Raw genomic sequence first — 15,631 nt, 5'->3', positions numbered from 1 at the left:
GCTTTAACAGTAAGGTCCTCGGTGTAGTTGAAAAGAATTGGATTTGACACCTACATGTGGTGACTATTACCCACATACTATTGCACATATACTACATGTGTAAGTGTGAAACACAGACTCACATATACTCTAGTGATGAGTGGTATGAGACCTTTGACACCATCATGGAGATGTTTATCTCCTGTTTACTGATTCCTCCTCAGCCAGCATTTTCTCACAGTGGGGAATCTTGTTCTCCAAGAATTTACAGTTGCAGCATCACATCTGATAGAATCAGTTGCTCCTCTTGTCTGTCTCCTCTACTGTGGATTCCTACAAGTGAAGCGAACGTCCACTCCCATACCCACTCAGAAAACCATCAGGACATTTCTTTATGTAAATTTAACTCCAAGTCTCTCAGGCCCAGAATATTCCCTATACACACACGCTTACATCCACACACAGAGTATTTCGGGGAATTTGTGCATTTAATTCCTGCCTTGTGAAAACCACATGTCCAAAACATCAACTGTTCACAATTTAAGAAAAAGAACCCCGGTTTGGTTCAATCCCTGGGTCTTTCTGTCCACATATCAAAGTATAAAAACAGTTTCAGGACATATTAAAATATGGGGGACTTGAACATGCACCTATTAGATTATTATTTGATCACCAAACAGGCCGTGGAAGCACAAGACAAAACCAAATCCAAGAGTGTGTGACAGCCTACATTCCTCTATCATCCTGCATCTGTTAGTGCATATCTGCGTGGAACACAAATTTCCACGTCAGCTGACATCATCACATAAATAGAATCAAAATCAATGCATGCTGATTACCATGGTGATGTTGTTATGGCGACCAATCAAAGGAAGAGGTAAGCTGATGGGTGGCTGTGTATTCAGACTCACTACTACCCAAAATGTGCATTGGAGAGAGATGAAAACAAGCCGAGAGGTAGACTATTGCCTGGAGGTGAGAGAAAATGTTGAGAGTGTGTTTGAAGATGTGAGCTGTTTAGTTGCAGCTCAGCTTATTATGAGATTAAAACATGCTAAATAATCCGTTACCACAAGCGCGTTTTTACGTTTGTGTGCCTTCTTGTGTTTAGCTGCTGCACTCCTCTGCAGACTTCAGTCAATTAACTCCTTTAAAAGCCTCTGAATTCATAACTGAGACTGGCGTGCTTGGCCATCCATATTTAAGGCCCAGCTGGGGTCACAAGATTCCTTTCCGGCATGTAATTAAACAGGTTGCCAGAGAAAAACAGAGCGGCGAGCCTCAGTGTCATAACATTACATACCTCAGTTGCCATGACAGCCACAGTGTTTGTCCATGACGCTAAACGGCTGCAGGTGTAAAGCGATTGCACTGAACTTCTGTGTGAGTGCTGCTTTTAGCTGCAACCTGAGCCCAGAAGCAGTGAAAATAGGATTTTTATTAGCATATTACCGCCAGAGTGACAGGTGCTGCTGAGTTTACATTTGCGCTTAAGTGATGACATCTGGAAAGCAGGAATCAGATCATGTTTTAGTCAGTGAGTGGCAACTGTTTGAGTCACATTAGCATAATAAAATCTTTTATCCACAGTCATCAGCTGACTTCTGCCTGGTTTCATACGGCCACAAATCCACTGACCCAGAAATGTTCGACTGCTGAGCCAACGTTTTACCCATCAGACCAAGTTTCACACTCACCGCTTCAGTGTTGATTTCTTACCTTGGCACAACTTTTACACTTGAGGAAAGAAGACATCTGGCTAAAACTAGAATATGAAACCTCAAACCTCCCAAACCTGCAACTCTGGGAGAAACCTTTCAGCTGCTCCTTCCAACAGGGGAAAAAAGGCGGTAATACCACCCAGGCCTAAAAGTGCTCTGCGCTTTCTCAGAGAAACACAAAATGTCTCTCTGGCAAAACCATAGGTGACAAAGAAGCGTTAAATTGGGTTTATGAGTAGATATTTCCATGTGTGTGCTTTTCTCCTCCTCGGTTTTTCTTCCACGGGGCACATGGATGAAGGGGCAGGCCAGATGAAATGGTTCAGATATGGCGTGAGCATAATGATACCATGGTTATTTGTACAGATCACTTCAGATAGATTTTGTTCCACTGAATCATTGACCTTGAGAAGCCCCGTGTTTTCATGTCAGGCTTTTGTAATACTTCACTCCCTTCATGATTTTGTTGGGTGTTATTGAGGTCTGTGCTTTCCGATCATAAATACTCTGCCTCTATTTCATGTGCATGACAATACTTTTTAATGCGAGTGCAGGAGCACACAGAGGGAGACGTGTGTGCGTATTCTAGGCGAACAGTTGTTTAACCGGCCGAGGGCTAAATCTCTCTGGAGTTCTGGATTGTGGGAAAACACATGTTGTTGTCCACTTTCCCTGACATGGGGAGAAACAAGATTGGGCTTGAAGACAAGAAAGTTGAACCAAAGTCACCCTGCCAAGAGATACACTACATCAAAACTCTCTGAGGACCTGTGTGCATGTGTATGAGCAGAAACGGAAGAAACGTCTGAACGCACTAGTCTGCTTTAAGTGTGAGTAAGTGGAGACACATGCAAAACCCTGTGTGCATATGTACTGTACATGCATGTATATATCCGTGACAGCCTATGATGTTTTTAACTGGACTGCGTGTTACGTGTTGTGTGCAGTTTCCTCTGTAACGCAGGGGAATGCTCCAGGATGCATCTAAAAATACCCTGGGTCTGAGAGGAAAAGGGACTCCTTGCAGAAGACAGCAGCCCAGGAGGGAAGCCTGCAAACACGAAGTCCCACTGTGGCCTGGAGCAGAAGTATTTCCTTTAAGTCCATCAAACATACCACTTTATTTTATTTAATTAGTAACTTTGATCAGTATGATATACTCTTGTTTCTGTTTTGAGGTGTTAGTTAAATGCTGCTGCATCAAACCCCAGCATGCCTCTTGCTCTGTGTGTGTGTGCTGGCACTGAGGGTTTCCAGCCAGTCCAGGGTGGTACTGTACACTCATTAAGATCATTTCCGTCATTTACTGGATTCAAAACAGATTTCTGGGAGAAGTAGATACAGGGGCCAGACGTGTATACGAATCGTGAAAAGATGAGGAGGAGGTAGAGTAGGAGGAGGTGGAGGTGGGGGCGGGCACAGGAGGAGGAGGGAGGAGGAGGAGGAGGAGGGAGTGCATGGAGGAAGGAGCAGCATCGGTGCAGCAGGAGAGAGATAGAGAGGAGAGAGTGTGGAGTGGGAGACGTGAAGCCTCTTCTCTGCCTGGAGATGAAAGCTACTTTTATCAAACACTGAACAGTCGGATTTCACTCGGTGTCGCCATGTATTTTGGTACGTAACCCGCGCTCCGCGCGTTTCTAATCTCTGAGCACTTTTAGTTTTCTGCTGAGAACAATAATGCAGCGAAGTCACTTGTTGCTATGTTGAGGCGGATTTGTGAAGTCAGTCACCTGCACAGTGATGGAGCAGTCGGAGGAGTGCATCACTCAGATCCTAGATTCACACACCGAGGTCGTGATTTAGATTTGATTTAGTGTTTGGAGCCGTATTGATGCGCACGATTCCCCCATGATCCAGGGCTCATTCCTCAATAACAAAAGATATATGTATACAAGACAACATGTGTCAACATATCTAGATCCAGCCTGTTACTCTCCGTTAAATAGTCTGAACTCCTATATGAATAAATTAGACCTGCAAGTTATTGAAATCCTAATTGATGACGACCCGTTGTATGTTTTTAATCCTCCATATAAAAAGTGATCGGGCATTTAAATGCGTGCGTGCACGGTCCGTGATCTCGTCCACGTGCTTCTTGTCATTTCATACAAACGCACAACACTCGTGCCACGTTACGCGCGCGCACACAGCGCGCGGACGCATGACTGGAGCTCGTTAAAGGCAATCAGCCCGAGGGCAGAGCGGATGGGCGTGTTGTGATTGGGATGATGATGATGATGATGATGATGATCACACACACACACACACGCGCGCGCGCGTGCTGCTCCCGCAGCAAACTGTAATCAAGCTCAGAGAAGATGTAAACTAGAAAACAAGCGTCTCTAATCAGGACTCATCACGCAGCACTCTCAGTAAGGGCCCCGCTGAAAACTGCATTGTATCTGTGGGATTGTGTGTTGGGCTTTCATGTTATGAAAGTTTAATTTGGATATAATAATGACTCTGTGTGTGTGTGTGTGTGTGTGTGTGTGTGTGTGTAACATAGACAGCAGATAATGTGGTTCAAATAACCTTCAATACCATAAGACCATAATTATCAGCTGCAACAGATCTATAATTAAATAATATCATGTTTGTCTATATAAAATGAACCATTCTATTATTATTTATGAGCTAATACTTTAAGTAACAATTTGAAAGCAGAACCTTTACTTGTAACAAGATATTTCTACATTGTAGTATTAATACTTTTTACTCATGGTAGCAATACTTAATATTTTTAAATGCTACTTCAGAAACTGCCCGAATACACCTGAACCAATTTGAAGATTCGTTGTTATAAAATAGCCGTCACTAAAGATCAGGCACTCTGTGCAATTCCTTCTTTGGTGAAGAAAGAACTCCTTCACAAGTTGAGATAAAGGGTCCCTCCCAGGAGAACAGTGTATCTGCGCTTTATTCTCTGCGCAGATTCAGTGAAAAGCTTAAAATCTCATTGGAGATGGATAGTCTAAAACATTTTTCCTAAAGCGACTGAAGACTGTTCTAAGAAGTGGGATACTCTACAGTGGCCGTGCTGATTATCTGACCTGACTTCAACTGAACATGCGTTTCACTCGATGGAGGGAAAACTTCACCAAAACAAGCAGGAACTTTGGGCAGCTGCAGCAAAGACCTGGCAGCGGATCATCAGGGAAGAAACGCAGCATCTGGTCATGTCTATGGGTTCCAGACTTCAGGCAGTTATTTACGAGCATTTTTGTTTGTTCAAATATTTTTGAGCCACTTAAATTGTGTGTCTATGTACATCATATAGTACATTTTTGAATCTTCACTCAACTGTGTTGCTGTTTGGACACTTATGGACTTAACTGTAGGGTTAAAGGCAAACGTCAATTTGTTTTTTCAAGTTATTAGTTGTTATAACAGTCGACACAGTAATTTTAAATAATCAAAGTAGTGCAGAGAAAACTGAGGGAAATAAATCACGCTGTCCTGACAATCATAAAATAGAGACATGTTTTTATTGAGCTCTCTCTGGTCTATTAGCTTCTATCAATGTCATCATCTAAAGGCAGTCACCTCATCTCTGTGTAATCATTGCTCCATATGCTTATCTGTCTACCTGTCTCCTCCCTGCTGTGCTGTCTCCTAGGTAATATGTGTCACAGCGTTCTGCCACCGCTGGCCCGTCCCACGCTGGGCAGGTCCCAGCTCTCCCCCGACCCGAAGCCAGTCCTCCCCTTCCACCTGCTGCCTGGATTTACTGACGTGAGTACTGTCAGTCATCGTCGCTGTCACGGCAGCGACGCTCTCGCCTACTGTACTGTGTGGAAACCTCTGTCGATCACTTCATCACACAGGGGAGGAGTTTTTGTAGGTGTTTTTAGTGGGTCTGCGTGCAGTTATTTTGCAATGCACAGATGTATATGTACACTGTTCCAAAAATATCACCTCTGATGCAGTGAACTGTGACATTTCCACACAATGTGGGGGTGTGTGTGTGTGTGTGGGGGGGGTGTTGGAGCTGGTTCCTTGGTATTCCTCACACTAAGCCTTTCTTAGAGCTGTTTGTGAAGGGTGAAGGTGGCGAGACCTTCAGCTGGCAAAGTGTTTGCCCTGAGGAGAGTTGGCGTGTCAGGCAGTGCTGAGGGCTGACGTCTCGTTTACTGGGGAATCGTGCTGGATGCTGTGTCTTAATGTACTGATATGCTCCAAGCTGTTTGATGTATGAGCCTTCTGGCTTCTGTCAGCGTAGTAGAAATAATGTAGCTTGACTACAAACCTGAGATAAACTCATAGACCTAACAAGACTCTCTAACACTTCTTATTTTGTGTGTGTGTGTGTATTTAGTTTGAACACATGAGGCTAAGAAAACATGATGTATTTTTTGTCCTCACACTTTTACTAGCAGCAAACCCAATTTTAAAACGTAAACTCCAAATGATGAGGCTGAAAGCCACTCACAAGCCCATCACCGAGTCTCGCCGAACACCCTCTCTCCACTTGAAATTGCGAAATTGCCAATTTTCTTTTTGTTCCTCCCCTCTCTCATTACTTTGGTCTCATCTATAAACTATGCGGTGCTCTTATATGTTTAGAGGAGAGTTAAAGAAAGACAAATTGAGGATGTATGATAAATAATAGATTGCATGCTTGTGTGTTGAATTGCTGTGTAGTAACTGTGTTTAGTGTGTGCAGAGACGGTGTGTGTGTGTGTGTGTGTGTGTGTGTGTGTGTAACCTTTTTTCTCTTTGTCAAAAAGCCATTCTGACACCGCAGGAGAAATCACACATCAGTCTGGGTCTCTGCCCCCTCCCCTTCCATTTCACCCCTCTTTCCTCCAGACTCCAGGCGTCATATCCATCCCCTCCACTTTCTTTCACTTTAGCTTTGTATGTATTTTCCACTTTGTCTCCTGCTGTCATCTTCTTCATGCCCACACCTCATCCTTTTGCACACAGTTGCTTTTAAAGTTTTCAGCTCCTCGCCTCCCCGTCACTTTCTTTACTCACCCTCCTCTCTGCCCGCTCTTCCTATACCACAAATAGTCAAAATAAAACATTTTCTTTCACTGTCTCCTATAGGTGACCTTTGAACTCAAGTCAGTCTACTGTCTCAGTTAGGACTTTGCTGTAGAAATAAATAAATAATGATCATGTTGACCACCTTTATTTAGCAGCTGGTTATTATGGAGCTTATTTAACAACCTAATATATCTTATCTTGAAACAAAAATTATTTTCATTATACTTCATTTTGTATTATCAATTATTATTAATCATATCTGGTGAAGTATAAGTCAAAGTATGAATTAACTACAAGTTCTGCTTAACTAAATGAACATTACTACTGGTGTTACTGGTTTAATTTATTTAATTTATTCAATTTATTATTCCCCGGTATATTTTCCATGAGCCAAATGAGCCCTATTCATATGTCTTCACGTGTTTTATATCACCAGTCCAAACGCCAAAGATATTAACTTTATTATAATAGATGAGAGGGAAAAGCAGTAAATCCCCTGCGCTGCTGGAACGAGACAATCTCTGGCATTTTGGTTTAAAAAATTACTGGAATAATCAAAATGGCAAAATAGTTTATGAATCATTGTCTGGTGCTCAGTAATACTAATCATTGCAGGTCTACGGTTTATTAAAGGTCAATGTAAAAGATTCCTTGATTGATTCTGAAGAAATTTAGTTAAATAGAAACCGGTGATAGTTTAGATAGACAAAAACAATGGTAATGAACTTTTTCCTCTGGTATATCTTGTCAGCAAACTGAACAGTAAACCATAGCATAATGTGAATCTTTGCCCTCCTCTGATTTGAACCTGTGGGTGTTAAGTAAGTGGGCACACAGCCGAACTGTTGCTGCCTGTGTTTTCTCCTGGAATGTGTGTTTTATGTGTGGGTTTTTGTTTGTGTGTGTGTGTGTATGAGCCTACATTTGCTTGTGAATGTAGATGCAATGCGTGTTGGCCTCTGTAAAACGCTGCACAGGGGTTTGTTTGGTGCCCACATGTTGGTCGTCATGGTTACAGCTCTACGCGCATGTGTGTGGATGTTTGTCGTGAGCTCAGCATCCAGCGCTTCAAACTGGGACTTCACCAGCTAGTTTGACATGCAGTATGACTTTTTTTTTTTTTTTTTTTTAAATAAAATGGAAACAAAAATGTTTTTTGTTTCCAAAAAATAATAATTTCAATGACAAAGAACCAAAAGCAGCAGCTCATTCATCACAACCCACTCCTTTTTTAGGTGGTTGACATCTTGCATTCACACATAGCTGTCACGCTGTTTCACAATGTAAATCCAGGAACATTCATCATTATAAATGTTGAGTGTCTTGACTGGGCTCCAGGTAGAAGTCTGCTTTGCTTCACTTGGCCATATGTTTCAGCCATAACTCACTCCCTGCAGCTGAGCATGTCTGACACTCCACACCCCTGATGTGTGAGCAGGTTTCTTGAAGGATTGTTCTGATTATAATTGATAGTATGCGGTGAATGTCATGCCTTTATTTACTGTATCATCCACCTCATTTACTGCTTTTAATTCTTTTAATGACACAATAAGTAAGGATAGAGTTCAGTGGGCGTTTCTTTCAGTAGGTGATGTAGGAGCGCAGAAGAAATACAGAAGAGGTAATAAGTAAGAAGGTCACAGTGACTTTGCCACAGGTGCTAGTCCATCCCAGAGTGGGAGTGGGAGTGAAGGGTAAGAGCGTCCACAGGGAGGCAGGAAGGTGACTTTGATCAGACAGAGACGAAGTGAGAGGCACAGAGTTGTGAGGGCAGCAGATGGAGGGGTGAAGTGAGGAATGTGTGATAGAAGGTCAGATGGTCGTACAGGAGCCTTGGGGCCGAGGAGGAGGAGGCAGCAGCTGAGACACGTTTCTATTGATGTTTAACTGTTCAGGCTCATTGAGAAAACGATGAGCACATTGTGTTAAGCATTCACAGTTTTAGCATAATGCAGCTACAGAAAAACGGGATTTCTTTTGATATGTTTTTTAATTTCATACTCAAACAGCTGCAGGGGAACAGAGTGAGATAAGAGACCAGCGACTACAGAGATGCATTCCAGTGCAGCTGCCTAGAGTGATGATCAAAGAAAATGAGCAAGAGCATAGACACACACACACACACACACACACACACACACGCATACACACAGATTTTGTTGCATTTTTTCTACAGCTGAAGAGCGAAGAATTCGTCTTTGGCACTAAAGAAACGAGCACAATCTCCAGTGCAGTTATATCCTGCAAGTTTCCCAGGGATTACGCAACTAGTTGGCTGACCCGTAACAACACATAAATCTTCATGTCACCTCCAGCCAGATTTCCATAAAGCCTCCGTGGTTGTGGTTGATTATATGGCTCCCTACATTTCATCACAGGTAATAGTTTTGTTTTGCTCCACAAAGGCCAGTTGGGTTTTATTGCGCTGAGTATAGGCGCTCATTAAAACTTCCAGGAGGTAACGTCTGCCCAGCTCTGTGTGGTCAGACAGACATATATGCAAAGATAAGTCGGTTTGTGCTTGTTTCACTGATAAAGAAACTTCATCTGGTGGTAAAACATGACACATCTGTCATTTTATCATTATGTAATAATATTTATTACAATTGTTTTTATATGTTTTTCAGTAAGGTAATGCAAACGCAACACTCCTTTTTCTTTGAATGATAGTTGTAGTTGATCACGCCTTGCAAGGAAACCCCACCTTTATTTTGAACCATTTGAATAGAAAGACCATCAATGAGGTCAGTCTTCTATAGGTGGAAACGTACACCCCGTCTAGGCTTTAAAGATGGCTGTAAAAAGTTTCTAGTTTGTCCATGATGGAGAACAGAGGCTTTGGCTTCATGGTGGTCCAAATGGATTCTAGTAAAGAGATATAATGTGAATATTTTAGACATTTTAAAATAATATCTGCTATTTCATCTTCTTCCCTATTGTCCATTTGAATCTGTATTGTGTTAGTTATAGTAGCTATGTTGCTTTTTGTTCTTGTCTGTGGAAATGCAGCATCAAGTAATGCCATGATAGGACAATTTAGATCTGAGTAAACTGATGGGAGACGTACATTATGCTACACAATTGGTTTGACAAGTTTCTTTGAACATTTTCATACTTTTCTCTACCATATAAAGTAGCTAACTACTTATGAATTGCAGCTGACCAGCCTGCAGTCGACACCATGCCTCCGGTGAATGATTGCTGTGTGTCTGCGCGCTGTGTATGTGTTAAATGTATTTCCCCAGCTGCATGTTTGATAGTGTTCATGCATGACTTGGTGCCAGACATCTGACTCCCCCATTCAGCTGCTTCATACTCTCACCTCTAATTTGAGATATTGTGAGTCTCTAAAAGGAAGTTGTTTGCTTGCAGACAACATGCCGTTTACGTCTTAGATGATCACTTTCTCTACCCACTCAGTCTGGATGATCCTAAACCACAACTCTAACTCTATTTCTCTCCTTTGTTGCAGATGGATCATGTCCATAAAGCTCTGATTGGCCCAAACTTTGGTCTAACCTCACCTTTGAAGCGAAAGCCCAGTTCCTGTGGAGTCTGTCGACTGAGGTTCAACTCTGAGGTGGGTGGTGTCATGTCTCACTTCAAATAGTCTTTCTTTCAGGGTGCTTTTATTTCTCACACACACCCATGTATGACAGTTGAGTCACTGAGGAGACCTGCCCTTGTTTTTTGGCTGCTTGGCTGGTTCTGAGGGGCGCACACACACCTCTGATCTTTGAGCATTAATCTTTAGCTCATTAGATAGTGATTCATAAACATGTGCAATTATGTGCTGAAATGCAATATGTGACCACACCCTTTTCAAAGAAGAGCAAACGTCTGACAAAGTGACTGAGAAAACATTTAAATGTCCAATAAATGTATGTATTTCAAATGCTAGTGATATAAACAAGCATATAAATCAGGAACATTACAAACTCGTTACTCGTTGCCCAGTGTTAATCTGTATATTAAATCATCTGTCAATCAGTGTGGGAGTAGCAGTCTCTAAAACTTTGTGGTGGGGCATTTTTCACATTCAAGTCATATATTGTGGCTTTAAATGAAAACCATGCCAGGTCTGCATAACTAAATATTTGTAAGCAGTTTGTTGATGTCTTCTCTTTCGCTCTTTGCACACAGGCACAGGCATCCTCCCATTTCAGTGGCACCAAACACGCAAAAAGGCTGAAATCTCTGGACGCCCCAGATTCAAAGATCAGGACCTCTGAACCGGTCACCAAGGAAACCACATCACGAATCCTCTTGTCGCCCTGCTCACAGCCCTCCAGCTCTGACACAGCATCGGGAGGTGCGTGTTCCTAAAGGCACGCATGCTACCCCCGTGTGTGTGTGTGTGTGTGTGCAGACATCAAATGTACGACTGCATTAGATATATGAACGTACGGCTCAAACCTTCTTTTCCCAGTCACGACTTTAACTCTTTGAAGTGATAAACCTCCTGTTGCTTTGGGTTTCACAGCGAAGAGATTAAAGGTTGAGCGTTTCTCTGCTCCTTCTTTGTGTCTACATTTGCTGACCTCGCTCAGTGGCCTCTTGAGATCAAAAACGCACTGCAAATTCTTTGAATATGGTTTGTGTGTAGCCGTATAATGCTGACTGCTCCTACAATACGTGGGTACTTGGTACTTGGATGTAATGCACTTGTGTGGAGGGATGCCCACTGTTTTCCAACATGTGTGTATATAGGCATAAACCAATGCACTACATTTGCATGTGTGTGGGCAAATATATTTTGGTGCTTGGAGAATACATTGTGTTACAAGATAAAAAAGCGAAACGACACTGCCAATATCAGAGTTTGTTTATACAAGCAGAGGAATCACTTCTAGCTTAGAGTCAGTTTGAAGGTGCGGGGTTTCACAGCAGAATAGCTTTCTGAACATTACCTCAGCAAACAGCCTCATCGCCCTCTAAGAGTCGGGAATCAGTGGTAACAAGCAGACGCCCACTCATCAAGCCAGAACCCATCATTGTTATTAGCAATATGTAAATCCTTAAATCAGCACACGCTCCTCCAGGGAGCATCTGCAAGTCAACCTCACAAAAGATGATAGAGCCAAATCATCTCCGTACAAAACTGTTCATTTAAGAGCTGGGAGGCACGTCCGAGGGGAAATCATTGATTAGTAGTGTGATTAGAGAGCTTGATAGAGCTCATAATCACTTGTAGCCTTGTGCATTTTTATCCTCTGTAAGCTGCCAAAGTTAAGGAATTTTATGGTTCTGATAGAGCAGAGGATGAAGGAATGAGTTTATCTCCTGACTTCCTCTGTATCCAGCTCTCCTCTGTGTGCTTTGTCTCTCGCACCACTTATTTGTCATGTTAATGTCTTTCTATGTCATTTTGGGTTCATTGCAGAACCCTCAGTCCCATACCCTACCTCAGAGGTGGTAGCGTCGAGCAATGTCCCTACTGAAACTGTGAAAGCACCCTCTGACCCCTCCCTGTCATCCTGTCAGAGGACACCAGAGAAAGAGACACAAAGAGATGTAGACGCTGAGGCGGCTCCAGAGGAAGAGACAGAAGACGAGAAAGCCATGCGTCTTCTCTACTGCTCCCTCTGCAAGGTGGCTGTGAACTCTGCCTCACAGCTGCAGGCCCATAACAGCGGTGAGAAACTTGCCCGGCGCCACAGTTAAGCCTGTTTGTGTCGTGTTTGATGCTCTGCTGATGCAGCTTCTTCATCTGCTCAGGCACCAAGCACAAGACAATGCTAGAAGCCAGAAGTGGCGATGGAGCCATCAAGTCCTTCCCGAGGACAGGGGTCAAGTCCAAGTTGGCAGCGCCGTCTGAGTCATCAACTGGACTCCAGAATAAAACTTTCCACTGTGAGATTTGTGATGTGCATGTCAACTCTGAGACTCAGCTCAAACAGGTTGGTTACTTAAAAAGTAAAAATCCGAGTAAAAACAGATTAATTGTACACAGCATAATCCTTTAATTAGTTTACACAAGTCAAAGCAAAGCAAACAAAATGAGAAAGTGTGCACATCCAACCTAAGTTACGTCTAGTCCAGGATAAAAAGTGCAGTCCGTGAAGCAGGAGCCACAGATTCCTGTGTGCATATTTATGTACTCTTAGCAGCAGAGTACAGCAGAAATGGCTTTGTTTGTTATATAACTGAAGTCTGTTTACTTTGTTTTATTGATATAGATCTTTAGTTTATGATGAAAAGGGGCTTCACTTTGCAGCGAAGTGTCCTTAAAGTTTTGCTGTTTTATTATGGTAGATTTAATTTGCGGAACTTCAGAAAATCTCATTCTTTTGTTTGTTAGTTACAATCTTGTCTGACAAGTGTTTCACCATGACAACAGTATTTTTTTTTCTTACGATTGCGTGGGCTGGAAACTTGAATGTGCATGACACGTTAAGGAACATAAACAAACTTAATAATTAACTGTAGTTGCTACATAACTCAAGCAGGATGAGCAATAGAGGAGGTGACACGAGAAACCGGCTCATCGTACACGTTACTGGTTAGTTCGTGTGCGTGTCGAGCTATGAAAAGGTCAGCTGTCACACACGTGCAACACTCAGTCACAGTCAAACCAGTCGAAGGCATCAACTGAGCCGTCATCACTTTATCAGTCACACATTACAGAAAGGCAATTTTTTATTCTCACACCTGTCGCTGCAGGTGAGTTGAAATCACAGATTCCTCAAGATAATGAGCACAGAGGTACTAGGCTTAGTGAGTTTCAGCATCAGAATATGGAGTCCGCATCTCTTTGCATGATGTGAATGCGTATTGTTGGTCTTTGGCTGTTTAAAAGTAAACTTTGGCCAGGTGCTCGTGAATATTTAACACCTCACCGCTGATTGTAGGATGCGCCAGCCAAAGCCATCTGTTTGTGCTTGTCAGTCAAATCAAAAAAGACTTCCAAACCCGCCCCTCATGAATATTTTGAACCTCTGAGTCGGAGCCAGCAAAATATCTGGCAAAATAGGAACTCCGATTAAGAAAAGCCACTTTCACCTTTCTGCATTGTTTGTTGCTTCTTTTTTCCGCTGCCTGTTGTGTCGGCCTGAGTTTATTTATCTGTGTTTGTCCCTCGGCGTCTGTCCTCCTCTCTAGCACATCAGCAGTCGGAGACACAAGGATAGAGCAGCAGGTAAACCAGCCAAGCCTAAGTTCAGCCCCTACACTCCCACCCAGCGTCATCAGAGTTTCCAGGCAGTGAGTACTCTGCTCTTGCTTCATTTACTTTCCCCCCCTCAACATTGCGCTTGTGTAAATCAGCTGATTAGCGAGAGCCTCTTCCAGAAAGCTCCACTCCCAGCTGTCAGTGAGATAAATTGTGAGTGATGTAGGGTGAGGAATCTTAAATGTTGTACTGCTGTATTTGCATTAGACAGGAATGTCTATTTGGCAATAATTGGAACGGTTTAAATCTCAATTGGCCAAGCAGCAGGTTTCCTGCTTAAACTGGTCTAGTCAAGTCAATTTCCTTCTCAGAGAAAACAATTTAATTGCAGTTATTTTCCGTGTTTCCTCCTTAGATCCGGCTGGCTCTACAGAAGAACCAAGACCTGACCCCTCCTCTGGCCTCGTGTCTCCTACAGCGTCAACTCTCCGTCGCCGCTGCTGCCACCATGGCACCGCTGCCCGCTTTTCCCCTCCGGCCCGCCTCACACTCAAACCCAACCCTCTTTCAGAGTCAGCCCCTACCCCAGGCGCTACTGCATCCGGCCCCTGGACCCATCTGCTCCACACACACGCCGGTTCTGTTTTCCCCTTACTGACCCCGTCGGTGTCTCAATCAGCCGTGAACTGCGGCTAAAAGCAGACCTGAACAAGATGTGATGTAAGACAGTGCTTCTGTACTTCACATACCAACAGATGCTGTGGCTGTCATGGGCCAGGCCAAAACTATAAGACAGGTTGGGATGGAAGACGTACAAAGGAGCAAATGAGCAAAAACAGAACATTTTCTGAAGATTGTGTGTGTGTGTAAGTGTGTGAGTGCATCTGCAGATATAGCCACCACAGAAGTACAATTTACGGTATCCTATTAGGTTTTACAGATGCAGAAAATCTCTATAATGTAAGAAGGTCCCTCTCCTAAAGTGGACTTTGTGGTTTAATTCAGTATAGAAATAAGAAATATGCAGAGTGATGACCTTCTGTGATGATTATAACTGTGTGTGTTTGCGTGTGCACAGATGCACACAAGCACGAATGCCAAGAAGCCCATGCTTGACTGAAGATGTTTATTATTTTCCAATAAACAATAGTTCTGGATACTGATCTGATCTGATTCCCAAAAAGTCTTTATTGCCTTCCAGAGTGTGACAGCAGGCTCATGGAGTCATTGATGAAAATGACTCCAAACACAAATGTATTACTTGAAAATGTGTTTTTTATTAAATGAGTAAGTCCAACCGTGTTGCAGCTTAATAATCATCAGGTCTTCAGACGGCTCTTGTTCCAACAGACTTGTTAAATCAGATTCAATGCAGAACCAAACATTTATCTTAGTCCTTTCTGCTCCTTGCGTACGTGTTCACCGAGACGCTGCCAGAAATGGAGACGTGCTGAGATGCAGTCAGGCATCGCCGCCTTCCAAACACATAACTCTGACCTGAGCCCATTTCATTGTTTTTTGCAAGTTAGCGGCAAGTATTTGCCTAAACACAAAATGAAAAAAGAAAAAACACATCTAAAGTCTTTATTTGGCTTTGAGAGTTTAAGGATTTTCTTTCCAGCTCTTTATTACTTAGAAGTACAGATAAACCTGTCCTCCTGCCTCCTCCGCCCCCTGCATCCCCTCCAGCTTCATTGTCTGAGATAGATCAAAGCAGGAATTTTCTGTCTGACTTTAATGTCTGTTTTTTTTGATGAGGTCTACTACAATTCCGCCCCAAGCAATGTGTATCCCATTTTGGTAAATTTATATTTTTGAGAAAGGTAATTTT

At 42.8% G+C, this 15,631-nt stretch overlaps 1 protein-coding gene across 1 annotated transcript; it reads left to right on the top strand.

The window, feature by feature from the left end:
- The first annotated feature begins 3,165 nt into the window (after nt 1-3,165).
- On the top strand, nt 3,166-15,098 carry LOC113155447 (zinc finger protein 385D-like). The gene is made up of 8 exons (XM_026350195.1): nt 3,166-3,311; nt 5,317-5,432; nt 10,162-10,269; nt 10,833-11,001; nt 12,073-12,324; nt 12,408-12,589; nt 13,791-13,892; nt 14,216-15,098. The coding sequence occupies exons 1-8, from the start codon at nt 3,302-3,304 to the stop codon at nt 14,456-14,458; spliced, it is 1,182 nt and encodes a 393-aa protein (XP_026205980.1). The 5' UTR covers nt 3,166-3,301; the 3' UTR covers nt 14,459-15,098.
- Nucleotides 15,099-15,631: the final 533 nt, after the last annotated feature.

Source organism: Anabas testudineus, chromosome 11, assembly GCF_900324465.2.
Source record: "Anabas testudineus chromosome 11, fAnaTes1.2, whole genome shotgun sequence".
NCBI classification, from domain to species: domain Eukaryota; kingdom Metazoa; phylum Chordata; class Actinopteri; order Anabantiformes; family Anabantidae; genus Anabas; species Anabas testudineus.
This window is presented reverse-complemented; position numbering and strand designations above follow the sequence as displayed.

Bases quoted from the DNA above. Each gene is read 5' to 3' on its own strand.
- LOC113155447 (XM_026350195.1), top strand. The intron at 5,433-10,161 runs GTGAGTACTGTC...CCTTTGTTGCAG, and splicing joins TGCTGCCTGGATTTACTGAC to ATGGATCATGTCCATAAAGC. The intron at 13,893-14,215 runs GTGAGTACTCTG...TTTCCTCCTTAG, and splicing joins GTCATCAGAGTTTCCAGGCA to ATCCGGCTGGCTCTACAGAA.